This window comes from Schistocerca gregaria, chromosome X (assembly GCF_023897955.1).
Source record: "Schistocerca gregaria isolate iqSchGreg1 chromosome X, iqSchGreg1.2, whole genome shotgun sequence".
NCBI classification, from domain to species: domain Eukaryota; kingdom Metazoa; phylum Arthropoda; class Insecta; order Orthoptera; family Acrididae; genus Schistocerca; species Schistocerca gregaria.
In genome coordinates this window covers 554494096-554509502 of record NC_064931.1, presented here as the reverse complement: position 1 = coordinate 554509502, position 15407 = coordinate 554494096, and the positions used below count along the sequence as shown (strand labels likewise).

The 15407-nt window shown below is 40.7% G+C and overlaps 1 protein-coding gene across 3 annotated transcripts in view; it reads left to right on the top strand.

Annotated features, from left to right (window-relative positions):
* LOC126297437 (katanin p60 ATPase-containing subunit A-like 1) overlaps positions 1–14623 on the top strand; it is a 223111-nt gene extending 208488 nt beyond the window's left edge. The window contains exons 8-9 of one of the 3 annotated variants that reach the window (XM_049988279.1): positions 10885–11011; positions 13920–14623. In XM_049988279.1, coding sequence (XP_049844236.1) covers positions 10885–11011; positions 13920–14118 — 326 coding nt within the window. In that variant the 3' untranslated portion in view covers positions 14119–14623. The remainder of the gene's footprint in view (positions 1–10884; positions 11012–13919) is intronic. The other 2 variants (XM_049988280.1, XM_049988281.1) reach the window with 2 other exon arrangements.
* The last annotated feature ends 784 nt before the right edge of the window (positions 14624–15407 follow it).

Here is a 15407-nt window from a genome sequence, read left to right as displayed (position 1 = left end):
CCTTGACACTCGTCCACTTTGCAAATACACTCTAATATAAAATGAAAAAGAATTCTGAATATGACAGAAATCGGTAGATGTTCTGTGCATCTACAGACAAACAAACGAATACAGTTTCAGAAAATTTGGACAATTTATTCAAGAGAATATGTGCTTATATTCTTCTTTATTTTTGCATTCATCCATAATATTATGTGGAGTAATTGATTTCATGTTTGTTTTTGATTCATGTAGGACTAAAATAGAAACTGTTTCATTGCATAGTGTAGTAAGTACTCATGTAAATTTGTTCCTGCTTACTAACCTGTGTGTCAGGGCCGGCGCAAGCCCAAGTGCCGCCCCGTGCGAGCTGCTAAATTGCCCCCCCCCCCCCCGCCCCTCCACCCGTTTTTTTTTACAAAACGTTTGTGGAATTTTATTTAAATAAATCTGTAGAAAAAGTCAGCAATCAATCGCAATTTTTGTTTTTACTTTTCAGATCTACCAAGGTTTCCGCCACTGAGTAGCCAGTCTCAAAGCTTTTAATATGTGCTTACATCTAAATCCTCATGTTGACGTTCAGAATGGCTGTATAGGTGTAAACATAACTCAAAGCACTGAGAATAGCCACACTGTGCCCGAAATCTATGTAGATCTGGAAAATAAAAAGAAAAATTGAGACTGATTGGTGACATTCTCTACAGATTTGTACAAAACAGTCGCTGGGCAACAGCTCAAAAATGGAATCAAACCACATTGAAGAAATCTAGCTAATTTTAATAAGGCTTGTGAATTTACAAAAATGTTCAAATGTGTGTGAAATCTTATGGTACTTAACTGCTAAGGTCATCAGTCCCTAAGCTTACACACTACTTAACCTAAATTATCCTAAGGACAAACACACACACCCATACCAGAGGGAGGGCTCGAACCTCCGCCGGGGCCAGCCGCACAGTCCATGTCTGCAGCGCCTAGACCACTCAGCTAATTCCGCGTTGCAAGAACTTACAATTAACGTAAATAAACATTTTTCAATGGTTGTGAACAGATAATGTATTCAGCGGAAAACAAAATATATTTAAAATTTAACGATAATTTGGTTTGAACAAAAATATTTACAATAACTATTTAATGTTGAACAAAATAAAAAACAACACAGTAAATGACCAAGACACTGATCATAATATAAAAATTTTAAAAAACGCTAGACATATCGAACCTTCCTGGCTTTTGCTTGTGCAAACTCTTTTACACGATCTGTGTATTTTAAGTCCTCTGCAAGTTCGTGCTCAATCGATATTGTTGCAAGATCATTCAAACGAGTTTGGCTCATCGTTGATCGGTGGTATGTCTTTATTAATTTCGGTTTTGAGAAATTCCTCTCTCCACTCGCAACTGTTACTCCGACTGTTAGAAAACTTTTCAGAGCAATGTTACCATTAGGGCAAAAATTATGTATTCCTATAAACTTCAGAGTCTCTTTTGGACCTATTCCAGGTTTCAACAATGTTGAAAACACTTTTCGTTCGTCCCTCAACTCCAGTACATCAATGTCGCTTGACTCATGACCTTGCAAAATCGCTGCGAGCTTTCTACACTTTGTCTCCAGGCTGTCAGGACATCGTATACCCCGTCGAGTCTTGTCTCCTGGACGAAACGTACCACAACTCTCATCTGCTCAACTTTTGAAATATTTGGTGTGCAGTCCAGAATTATACAGTAATACTTTGTAGATTTCATCATTAATAGAATGTTGTTGGTTATAGATGATCCAATAAGATGAATTATTTCATTCTGTGTTTCTTTTCCAAGATAATGATGACCCTTGTTCTCACCTTGCTTTGTTCTGTGCAGGTGCTCCATCATCACAGTGTCGAACTTTCCGAATAATTCAACGGCTTTCAAGAAGTTTCCGTTGTCAGGCTGAAAGAGTGTATCTCTGCTTCCTCTCGAAGGTAGACATTGCCGATCCATAAAATGAATTATTGCTATTAAGCGCTCAATAACATTTTTCCAATGTTCGCTTTCAGTATTCAGAAGCCTTTGATGATGGGCGTCGACAGTTCGTGACGTTTTCGGTCCCTTGGAAAGCACGATCCACTTTTTATGAGAATTCAAATGCTCGGTAGACTTCCCGTGACTTTCGAGATACGAAGCAAGGTGCCGCCAGTCGCTTACACCGTTCTTTGCAATTTTTACTGTAGATGACGAAAAAAGTTTGCAACAAAAGCAGAACACAGCACCCTTGCTGTTTGAGTACACCAACCAATGTCAGTCTGCTTCTTCTAAATTCTTCAAAGAATAGCTGTAGTGAACAGGGCTGAAACGCCGATTGTCCTCGTTTTTAGGACATTCTTCAGTTTCCTTAATGCGATCTGGAGGACCTCGCATGACCAAAGTAGTTCGAATGCAGTCGGTAATAATTTCCGGCCATCTTCAGGGATCTGAGTCAATTGTGTCTTCCAGTTTAGGCTCGCCTTCAATCCCTTCTCCGGTGGTGAGTTCCTTAGCTGATGTTCCTCCGGTATTTCAGAATCGGGTCCCCTAATTTCAGTTCTGCCTGATGTTTCAATCTCTGAACTTTCGTCACAAAGCAGGTCTTGAGTCCAGACGAGGCCTTTTGAACATGTTGTGGATGGCCCATCGTCAGCATTGCTATTGTATGCGGTGGTCGCAGTACTGTGTTCGTCAACTTTCTGGTCATGTCCTGAAGATAAAGATGTAGCTGCATTAGCTCCACTAATTTCTGTACTTTCAGGATCTATTTTTCCATCCTCGCCACTGCTAGGTCGTTATCTCTTTGTCTTGAAATATCGGTGTAATGCATCATTTTGCTTCTTATCGTCATCTTCCTTCAGCGCCCGTCTTTTCCTATGTTCACTGCCAGACAGTCTTTTTCTACAGTCGGACATGTTTCGATCCAGCCTGTAAATAACGATTGCGTGAAACTAACTGTTGATGTCAGTGTACTAACTTTATTTGCAACACACTTCGCAGACAATTTCCTGATTTCCACTGCACGTAAAGGGAAAATTATATTACTGTAGGATACACTGTTAAGGAGATGAAGTCATAAGATTTGAGTACGTGAAATTGAATTTCAGGCCGAATTTCACTACAGACGTAGGTGAAACGGTCAAAGAGTGGGGCGGAAGACAATGGAGAGAGGAAGAATGAGATGGAGTAACATAATAATGCAATAAATACACTCCCGGGCATCGATGGGTACTAATGCTAGTCGAAATATATTAACTCACTGCACTGCGGTTGTTCATTTCAAAGAATTGACACTCGACATCTATCGTAATTTCCATGTGTCACTTCTTTCGTGTCTGATTATGGAATAAGGGGTAACAAATTAGTCATCGCTGTATAACTTCACTTTGCTTAGCTTTATTTTCATTCTAGCTATTGGGACGATGCGTGCTTATTTGCCGACTTGCCAATTTTTGAAGTAACAGATCATAAGAAAAATAAATTTTCCTATTCTGCGAACTTGGAGGAGAAAAGTTCTAACTTATGAGTAACGTGCTTGCACAATACTAATTGTACGTTATATGACAAGCACTTATCTATTAAGTCCCAAGTTGCAAGAAATTCGGGCGCACCGATTCTTGTGTTCTTACGAAATGCAATGAAAGTGCTTGTGACCAATCTTGACTCTCTCGGCCAACTAGCGAAACGACTTCTGTAGGTTTCGTTGTAGACAACGCAACAATACCTATTGCCTGGAAAGGGGAAATGGTGACGCGGCATTGCCAGGAACTAGGTCACGTGACGAGGTACAGCGAGACTACAGTTAAACTAGCGCCAAGAAGCAAGAAGCTCATAATAAGTTTGTGACCGATGATATGGATAAATGTATTATAAGGCAGCAATTTCTATGTCATTACGAACAACAGAAAGAAATACGAACTTTGCGAAAACTGCACAATTTTTGTCAAATAGAAATGAGCTTCAAAGCTAACAAGGAAACCCTTAGATGCAATGTTCTGTCTATGGATTTTCGTTTTAGAACGTGTCAAAATTAACATTTTGTTTTGTGCGGACGAGAGGGCATTGTTGCTAAAAGACCATACTTTCTCAGGTTTTCATCAGAACAAAAGCGACCAGTAGTTTACTAATATGAAATATGGATTCACACGCATTATACAGTAAATAAATGTTGGCAAAGTGATAGTGTGCGAGTAGTATCGTCAAACAAAAGTGCCGGTCAGAGTTTAATTGTTGTTCATGCAGTCGGAGACAGGTGTTTCATGTCTCAAAAATGCCCCACTATCACTCAGAAACGGATAGCAAAAATTTTCAAAAATACGTCAAAACCCAACTTATTCCACGCTTATTAGCAATGTCTTTATCCCTTGTAATTACTCGCACCGTATTTACCCATTCAGAATACTTCTAGCCATTGTAGGTGTTGGACATGTTTGACTGCAGTAATGTTCAACCATCTTTTTCCATAATGTGGGAAGAATAAAACACTCGGAAACTGCCACTGAAGGGCTTAGCAAAATTGCTTCAGGCTTAACATGTAACCGCAGTATCGAACATTGCATTCGCATTTTCCAAGTTAGATTTCGTCTTCTGCAAAATTAGTTGTGAGTAAACACACGGTGCGTTGGAGGCTTGCAGCCCTCCACTCACAAGAATACTGGAGTGTGCGCCAGACTGCTTCCCCCTCTCTGTTCTTCCGGCGTAAACACGACGGTGCTGCCACAGTGGCGAGGAAGAAATTAGTTCTCCTCCCTGCCCCTGTTTAACAGGGGCGGCCAGCAGTTAGTCCAGGCGCCATGCCACAGTTCCCGAAGCCGCTCCCTACGAGATTTGGTTTCGAATCCCCTCTTGGGCACGAATGTTGAGTTTGTCCTAAAATAAAAAAGGGGGTGGGGGCGACAGATTTGCCGCCCCTCAGAAAGTGCCGCCCCATGTGGCCGCACGTTTTGCATGTGCCTTGCGTCGGCCCTGCTGTGTGTGCACGGCTCATTTTAAAGGTATTACAAGTTAATTCCTCGTATTCTGCTTTACTTTGAATTGCATCCATTTTTATAGTTTTAATGGAATACTCCATGTTACCAGCTTTTGACATAACTGGTAGTCAGCTTTATTACAAATGGTTCAAATGGCTCTGAGCACTATGGGACTCAACTGCTGTGGTCATTAGTCCCCTAGAACTTAGAACTACTTAAACCTAACTAACCTAAGGACATCACACACATCCATGCCCGAGGCAGGATTCGAACCTGCGACCGTAGCAGTCGCACGGTTCCGGACTGCGCGCCTAGAACCGCGAGACCACCGCGGCCGGCAGCTTTATTACATCTTGTCATGAAATGAGTATGTATTTCTGCTTTTCATAGTGTTGCTTCTTGCCACTAAGTATCTTTTGTAGTCACAGTAACGGACACCCTTAACAGGGACTCCTGACAATACATTTTAGCAGAAATCAATGCACTACAATCATCTCATCCTTCCACACCAGCGAAAATTTGAAAGCAAATAACACACACACACACACGCTTCCATAAGTTGATCTACTACTGAATCCTGTATAACTAGAGTTTGCTAAATGCAGTAGTATTCAGATCAGTGAAAATGTCTTCACACTACAGCCCACAATCCGATATACAAATATGCACTTCGATGTAGAATATTTTTTCTAATTATAATATCTGGCACGATAACTACGAACTCTGTCACTGATATTACAAAACATTTTCAGTGGCAAGAAGCAACACAGTTCAATGCAGAAATATATACACAATGAGTGAAAAGATGTAATAAAATTGAATCCATTTCTGTCAAAAGCTCCTAAATGGAGGTCCCCATTAACCCATTGGATTATACAACTTATACAGCTGGCTCACAGCCAGCCACAGGTTTCAAGTCCGTTATTACACTACTGGCCATTAAAATTGCTATCCGGCCGCGGTGGTCTCGCGGTTCTCGGCGCTCAGTCCGGAACCGCGCGACTGCTACGGTCGCAGGTTCGAATCCTGCCTCGGGCATGGACGTGTGTGATGTCCTCAGGTTAGTTAGGTTTAATTAGTTCTAAGTTCTAGGCGACTGATGACCACAGATGTTAAGTCGCATAGTGCTCAGAGCCATTAAAACTGCTACACCACGAAGATGACGTGCTACAGACGCGAAATTTAACCGACAGGAAGAAGATGCTGTGATATGCAAATGATTAGCTTTTCAGAGCATTTACACAAGGTTGGCGCCGGTGGCGACACCTGCGACGTGCTGTCATAGCAGAGAATCGAGATGATGTTACCGGAAGTCCCCCTAATATGAATTTCAACCCCCCCCCCCCCCCCCTCCCACACACACACACATCCCTCTGCTGAGATTACCAGACAGTGACTATGCGAGAACTGTCTCCAGTGTTCACGAGATCCAAATTGAACCACATAACTGTAGTGCTTATGAGGGGGAAACTACACTAGAATGTTGGCTCCCACAAAGATAATGCACTAAGATTTATACAAAATAACTTAAGATAGTAAACACTAGTCTGGAAAGTAAAATACAAAGGTACAATTCACTTCTTCGAAGAAATACGTGGAAACAAAAATGAAACTAAACACTGTGAATAAAACAGAAACTAATATTGCTCCAGGTGCGTCTGTGGAAGCGGTGGCGGAAAAATGCGTGAAAGGACCAGAGCTGTCACGTCCGTCCCAAGTGGCACACACGCACGCGAGTCAGCAGAAGAAGCAACGGCAGTGCGAGCTGAGCTGTCGTTCAGTACAGACGCGAATATCGAGATTCTGTAATTTCATTCCGCGGACGAGGAGGGTCGAGCAAACGCGAGCTCCCCACAGACTCATACGGATCTTTGTTTTTCACTCTCCCTTGGTATTCACCTTTGCTTCATCATGTCTGCGAAACACACAACACCCCCAGGATCACGAGAAAAAGGTTCGTTTTGTTCCGGACATGCTTCCACTATACTCCTGCCCTCACACAATCGGACGACACGCTCGTCACCTAGGAGGGTACAACGTCTGGAGTCGGTGTTCGAGAGGAACTGTTATTCAAAGACAATTATCGCGATCGGCGTTTAGTGGGCATTGCGAACCAATTTCATTTTTGTCACTTGTTCATTTACTCATTTGGCAAAATAATTTTTGGAAAGTTACTTATCAATTCCTGTTACCACAACGACGAACAAAGTGCGTGGGTGTGTCAGTAAAGTCGGATCACTCTACAATTGGCATGTAAGCGGCGATACCCACACGTTCCCGCTTCACTGGTGGCCCCAACATGATCGCTACGCTAAATAAGTGGTGATGAACTTTCATCAGTATGAGTGATGCAGAACCACAAGTGATCAACACTTTCGTCCTCGCGTATGAAGAGTGAGTTCACGAACAAACCGTCGTGAACTAGGCGCTAAACCAAGGTTACAGCTTTGGAAGAACTGCAAAAAACAATAGACAGTGTACAACAGATAATACATGAGCTGCTAGTGCGCAACCAGAGACTGGAGAACAAGTTTACGGGAGTGGCAGATAGCACAGGATGTCTGTTTTGGTTAGGCTGCCATCCATTTGGCCCCGTGGCCCAATCATGTGGTTCAGCCAAGTGGAGGCGGTTTTCCTGTGCAACAACATCACCTGTGACCGTGCCAAATTTGAATATGTCATGAGCCAGCTAGATCAAGACTATGCAGCCAAAGTGTGGGATATCAGCACCACGCCGACATAGTCTTCATATAAGCGACTAACGGAGCAGTTAATAAGGTGAATTTCATCATTGCGGGAACAACGGCTGAATCAGTTGCTGCGCCAACAGGAGTGCAATGACAGGAGGCCATCTCAGTTCCTGCGCCATTTGCAGAGCCTCGCACAGTCCGACACGGTCCTAGACTTGCTATTGTGTGCTGTCTGGATGCGCAGCCTTCCAGCACAAGTGCAAGCAGCCATTGCTGCACAAACAGAAATGCAGCTGGACACTGTCATGGACTCGGCTGGTAGGGTGTGTGACGCACCGGCAACAACACCCAATATCACCGCTGTAGCAGCCTACAATGCTGTCGCCGTGCCTGCAAATTTGACTTTGTGGTGATACGTGTCTCCTGTAGTTAACGGTAAAGATGCCAACCATCCCTGCCCAGTTCGAGACCTGGCCGCAGAGGTGGCAGCACACAGGTCGACCGGTTGGCACACTCACAAACAGAGAGCAGCAGTCCCCATAGTGGCACAGATTTCAATACCGCCGATCTGGCTCCCACCACCAGCATCGTGTACCAGCCATTCTGGTGGTAAGCCGACAACATTAGAGCATCAGCTGAGTGGGCACTGCTGGTATCATTCCTGCTTTAGCTACAAAGCTTCAAAGTGTCGGCCTCCGTGCCTGCACCCAAATACCAACTGCAAATGTGCCTAGGTTCACCCAGCTGCAGTGCAATATCCAGGCATCTCCTCATAATGAAATGGCCTAGCAGCGTGAAGTACCTCATCTGCATGGGTTCCAATCTGTCACTTTCCCCTTGATTTATGCTAACAGCTTGCCGGAAGGCCTAGACAATCTCTTATGGTGGCAAACAACTCAACAATAAAAATGTACAGCACTTGTCACAGAACTTTGTATCCTGGACTGTGTCGCACCTTTCCCTGTTTGTTTGATGTGGCTGATGTCAACAGACGAATCCTGGGTGCGAATTTCCTTGGTCACAACAACATATTAGCTGACATTACAAGTGCCCTGCTGATTTGACAACAAATTTGAAAATAGTGGGACAGTAACAGCTGGCTGCCTCGTTCAGTGTTGAATAGTGAAGTTACCCAGACCATATGCACACATACTGGACAAATTTCCAGAACGCACTTGCCTCCCTTGTGCACTGAGGCATGTTGAACATTCAGCAGTCCACCACATTATTACTACATGTGGACCACCAACCTCATGCTGTCCACATCGACTTGCACCTGAGTGACTTGCTGCAGTAAAGGCTGAGTTCGAGGCCATGTTGTGACAGTGCTTTGTTCGTCCATCATGCAGCCAATGGTACTCTGCCTTGCACTTTGTGCCAAAGAAGGATAATTTGTGGTCCCATGAGGAGACTACCTACATTGAATGCACAGACGGTGCCAGACCGATACCTCAAACCACACCTGTAGAATTGTAGCGACGCCTTGGTGGGCTCTGTTATACTTAGCAAAATTAACTGCACGAAGGTGTTCATGCAGATCCCTGTGGCACCTGAAGACATTCAGAAAACAGTAATTATAATGCCCTTCATTCTTTTTGAAAGCTTATACTTGTCGTTCGGTCTACAGAATACTGCCCAAACATAGCAGCATTTACTGGATGGCACTTTACGAGGCATATTTGTGGTATTTTATGTACAGCACTGACATCCTCGACTATTTGAAGTCATCTGAATGCCATTACTGCCACGTAACGACCATCTTCCAGTGGCTGAGTGAGGCTGGCATAGTCATTAATCCTTCAAAAATTATGTTTGGGGCCACAGAAATTGAATTTCAAGGGCATTTACTCCGAGCCACTACTGGCTAAGGTGCAGGGAATGTTGAACAAGCCGCACCCACAGACGCACAAAGGCTTATGCCAGTATCTTGACATGATAAATTTTTATCGGTGCCATCTGCCTAATGCCACCACATTGCTGGGACCTCTGACTGTGGTGCTGCGTGGTCCTACCTGGAAGCCGGCCAGTCTGGCCATGCGGTTCTAGGCGCTTCAGTCTGGAACCGCGTGACCGCTAAGGTCGCAGGTTCGGATCCTGCCTCGGGCATGGATGTATGTGATGTCCTTAAGTTGAATAGGTTTAAGTAGTTCTAAGTTCTAGGGGACTGATGACCACAGATGTTAAGTCCCATAGTGCTCAGAGCCATTTGAACCATTTTTTCCTACCTTGAAGGGAGAGGCTCTTGTTAACTGGGTCCATGCAATGGAGAGAGGCTTTATTAACTCCAAACGAAGCCTTGCAGAAGCGACACTGCTCTCTCACCTGGTGCACAGTGCTCAACTGGCCATGGTCATGAATGCTAGCCAGACAGCTATAGGTGCAGTGCTTCAACAACGCATTGGCAGCAGCTGGCAGATGCTAAGTTTCTTCTCATGGAAGCTTTCAGAGTGGCAAAACACATGGAGTGCTTAGGATCGTGAGTTGCTTGCATTGTCCAAGGCAGTAAAATTCTTCCGCCCATCAGTAGAAGCTAAAAGCCCCTAAATCACGTATTTCGGTACAATAATACCACGTGTACACCACACCAATACTGGGAGTTGGAGTACGTGTCTCAGTTCTTCACGGACATCCTCCATTATCGCAAAAAAGAAAAATTTTAGTGGAGCAAAAAATAGTACATTCATAGTGAAAAATGCAACAGGAAATGACAATGAAAGGAAGTTTGTTGGCATTAATCAATAGCAGTTGAAACAGAAACAGCACTATCTTTCATAAATATAATACAACAGTGAAAAATGACATTTTCTAACATTTGTACAAACCACTCAACGCACAGGAAGGAGTAAATTATCCAGCTTTAGGCTCTCTTCCAAGATTCATGTAATGATCTTGAGGATGTAATGCATATAAAATAATTTTAAAAACAAATTACACGACACAGAGTATATGCAGAGTTTGTTCTACTGGACATGTGAAGACTATGTTATGTATCTTAAACCCACTGCAATGATTTGAGCACATTCCATAAGCTGACTTAAAGACAGTGGATGTCGTAAAGAGTTTGGTGTATCCACACAGTCTGTGTTACTGATGAGAATTAATTCACCTTCATTACACAGAATAAATCCTATATTATTTGTATGTGGCAGTTTCTTCCTTTACAATTTCTCTTTCACAAAATTTGTGTAATGGACCCTTTTTGACACAGATTGTCATTACTGATGTCAGGATGTTTCCTGTTGTTTCAGATGAAACAAGATCTGCCTTGGTGAAACTATGCCTGGAAGGAGTAAATGTTGATCCCTCTCTAGATACTAACAAAGTTGCTGACAGCCTTAAGGGCTACACAGGATCAGACATAAGTAATGTATGTAGGTAAGTAAAATACAATTTGTTGAAAATCAAAGTACACTAATAAGGCAGAATATTATGACCATCTTTCTTCCATTTAAATGAGGGAAGCTGATAACCGAAGCAACTTGACAAACATGATTTTCCAGTGAATATCACAGATGCGACATGGCTTGAAAAATGAAACACAGTGCTGGAGGAGATAAAAGTGCTTGACAGCACACAATTCATCATTCATGATTGCTCATATCTCTCAGCACCCATGTGTGTGTGCTAATTTATCCATTGACACCAATGCATATTATGTCATTCAGCATTACAGGATTCACCTTAGAAAATAGTGTAAGAGAAATGTGTTATCTTCTCTAATAAATCAAGCTTCTTGTTTCATTATGTTAAATGATACACCAGAACATACTGGCATCTTGGAGATCACCCGAACAACACACGCATCATGAAACATAAATAAACAGGCCAGTGATCACAATACTATGTTATGAGTGGCATACATCTGTGTTTACCTCAGCATTACAGATGGCAATTTGTAATATCCCTGTTATGATCATGTTTTTATGCCAGTGGTTGACTCACAGAAAATTACATGAATGATCAGTATATTCTTGCTTATAAATGTAGACTGTCACTAATACAATACTAAATGAAGTAGTTAAACATATTAGTAATAGTATTAACTGAAAGACTTTGAATATTCTGTACTACTGTCAATCATGCTGCATGGCAGCTTATGTAACAGTGACCCAACTGCTGATGGTTCATACAGTAATTTCATTTCATAAATAACAACAGGTCACACTTATCTCTGTAACACATTAGACAATTATATGAATAAATCACTGCACACAGTTATGATTTAAGCTACTTCATGAAACCATCATTCTCTCATATATCATCTAAAAAATTAGAGTTAATAAGTCCGACAGACAACAAGCAGCCTTGTTTAACTTTCAAAGAGGAAAAATTCTGCACAGTATAAAGCATGAATTACGGATGCCAGTATGGAATCAGAGGACAATTGAGCCACAGGCTAAAATCCTACCTACATGACAGACAAGAGAAAATAATCTCAGATGGAATCAACATGTAGTTAAGAGGGCTGGAGTCCAAATGGGGAATGGTAAATTATGGAGCCCTACAAGACTCTGTCCTCAGTCGCCTGCTATTTCTTGGAGCATTGTGATACACTATAAAACATCCACAGGCTTAGAGTTTAATGCCATGTTATTACTTGCAGATGTTATGAACTGGCTCACAGTAAATTCCCTGACAATAAACCTTATCAAAACCAATTGTATTTACCTCCATTCTAATCAGGAAAGCCCATAAGAAATTAACACTGCACTTGAGAGCCATCAGATACAGTAGGCATACTGTTTGAAATAATTAGGCATACTAATGAATAATAGGTTTAACTGTGAACATCACATCCTTCAAATCTTGAAAAGGATAATCTCCCAACTTTGAGACATCAACGTCTCAAAATCTGCTTATTTTGGTTACTTCCAGTCACTCATCTTGGGGGGCAGTTCACTGATACTGAAAAAAGTCTTTATCATCCAGAGAAAGATTGTCAGAGTGGTGTGTGGAGTGCCTCTAAGAATTTCATGTCCTAAACTTTGAAGCAAGTAGAGATATTAACTACTACCTCTCAAAATCTCTTTTTGATCATGCCATTCATGCTTCAGAATACTTCTCAATATGAAATAAATGAATGAGTACTGCCACCGTCATAATACAAGAAGGAAATGTGGCATACAATGCAAATTGAAGAATTTTCTCTAGTGCAAAAATGTGTAAAATGCACTAGCACAAAAATTTTGAACTCATCTCCAAGTCATATTAAATCCCTACAAGGCAGTAACTGAATATTTAAAAGTAAGCTGAAGTAGTTTCATCTTGAAAAAGTTTGTTCTCTAGACAAATTCTTTAATACACTCAGGTAAGAGTATTTTCCATATCTATCTGTGCTTTGCTGTTTTATTGTCTCTTTCTTCTTCAATTAGATCTTATAAAGCACATTGTGTCCTGTAAGGTATAAAGATGGTTACTGTATTTTATAAATCAAAGGCTGTGTTTAGGTAATATCTGAAATTTACATTTTAAACTCTGTAATGACGTAAACATACAAAATGAGTTAACAGTTTCAAGTCATTCCACAAGCATGTGTGATCACACAATAATGGATAAATGGAATGTGTATCAGAATAAATAAATAAGAACACGTTCCACTATTTCTCTGGCAATTTCAGTTTCTATCTACTGTGAAAGGAATTTTTCCTCATCACATAATAAGTATTCTCAATGGGTTACAACTTAGATGACATTGCAGGCCAATGGATAGAGATCATAGCTTTTCAGCAAGCTGTGTGCTCAGTAAACATTGGAATTAAAATGGCGAAAAATTGCGGTGTATATCATGCAATGAAATAGCAATAAATGGTACAGTTGGACAGTTGTAATATATCACTGTCCACCCCACAGCCTCTAGTGAACACAATAAGTGATAATAAACAGTAACTGGTGTCACATCAGACTGTAGCACTTGATATTTCTGACACATGATGCTTATGAACCAGTACTAAATATCTGTTGTGCTTTGCAGTGACAATCATTGCTGTTGTCAGAATGGTATAGAAACTTGAAGTGGGCAAGATCAGAGAAAATAATGCTTGCTCAGTTTAGCTGTACCAAACATTCGAGTATTGACTCAGATGCAAATTGATGCTGAGGATTAAAACACAAATGGCAGAAGGTCACCTATGTTGTGGTACTGAGTTAGGGATTCTAATGTGTTATAGATTTCAGAGCTCAGTATAAAATGCATGAAATGTTACTAAAAAAACCACCCCACTTGATCCTGAAGCAGTAAATTAAACCTTTGTGTAATTATTCATGTTTTGTGTACTCTTCTCAGGGATGCTGCCCTTATGGCAATGAGGCATAAAATATGTGGCAGGAGTCCAGAAGAAATTAAGAAAATCAAGAAAGAAGATGTTGATCTACCAGTAACTATGCAGGATTTTGATGAAGCATTAACAAGATGTAAAAAAAGTGTATCAGCAGGAGACATTGCAAAATATGAAGTTTGGATGGAAGAATTTGGATCTTGCTAGAAACCTTGAAGTGACGATTATTTTTTATGAAGTGTAAAATGACATGTGATATAATTTTCTAGCATGTTCGGACTGAAATAAAGATTATCCATGTATGGTATTCTTAACCTAATCTTTATCATACTAACTAACCATTATTACTGATTTGCTCATTTTTTGAAACAAAATATTTACTAATTGTGTCTGAACTATTTGTTAAGTTTTACTGTGATGTGTTCTATAGAATCGAACAAAGATATGAAAATTGTTTTGCCTCAATCTCATTCAACGAACAATTCTCATTAAGAAGAAAGAATTCTTATTGTAGCTTTTGGCTGTCAGTGTTAGTCCTATGTACTTTATATGGGCAGTTTTCTGGTATCAGAATGTGTCCAAGGAGCTTTAGAATGCATAATATATTTTTTCCTTATCCCTCTCCATACATTATTTTTTAACTTAATTATTTTTCATTGTTGCATATTCTAAACTTTTTTTAAATTGTTGTTCCTAACCAATCTATGGTATACAATATAAGAGATATGAGATAAATGATGTATTAGCATCATAAATACCAGAAATGTTTATGTGAAATGGATGAGTACCCCCAAAATATGTAGTTTACATGTCTTATTGAACTTCATGCATATATGTTATGTTATTGAGCCAGCCATGCAGTTCATATACAAATGCACTGTGCTAACACCCAAACCTGTACATAAATCAAAATGAACCAAATCCAAAGAAAATGATGGTGTCACACACTGTGTTGTGCCTAGTGGAGTACAAATGTAAATGACATACACATTACTAGGACCAAAATTGATAAAGTACAAGAAATTGCAGAACATATTAGCTTAAAAATATGTTATAGAAAACTTAAGTAATGACCAGTACAATTGGTGATGCACCACAAATTTGTATAAAATACAAAGATAACAAAGTATACAAATTTAAGTACCTTGGAGAGATCATCACAGAAAATTGAGTGAAAAAAGAAGCACTTTGGAAGTGAATCCAAGAACTCAATGAAGCACATCAGGCATAAGAGCAATCTAAAACACAAAGTCATCTCCTGAAAGACATGGATAAATTATTGTGAAACCATTTTGTATTGTCTCAGACAGATCCAAATGGACGATTCCCAATCTTTTTTTCTCCATCATTTTACACTTAGGAGAACTGTCCTACTTCCACAGTTATGTCAAAGGATTGGGGGAAAACTGTGTAGCAAAATTTGGCTCTTTTGACTTTCCCATCACCTTTTAATTTTTGCACGATTTTGCACATATGGCAGTTTACCTATGTCAGAA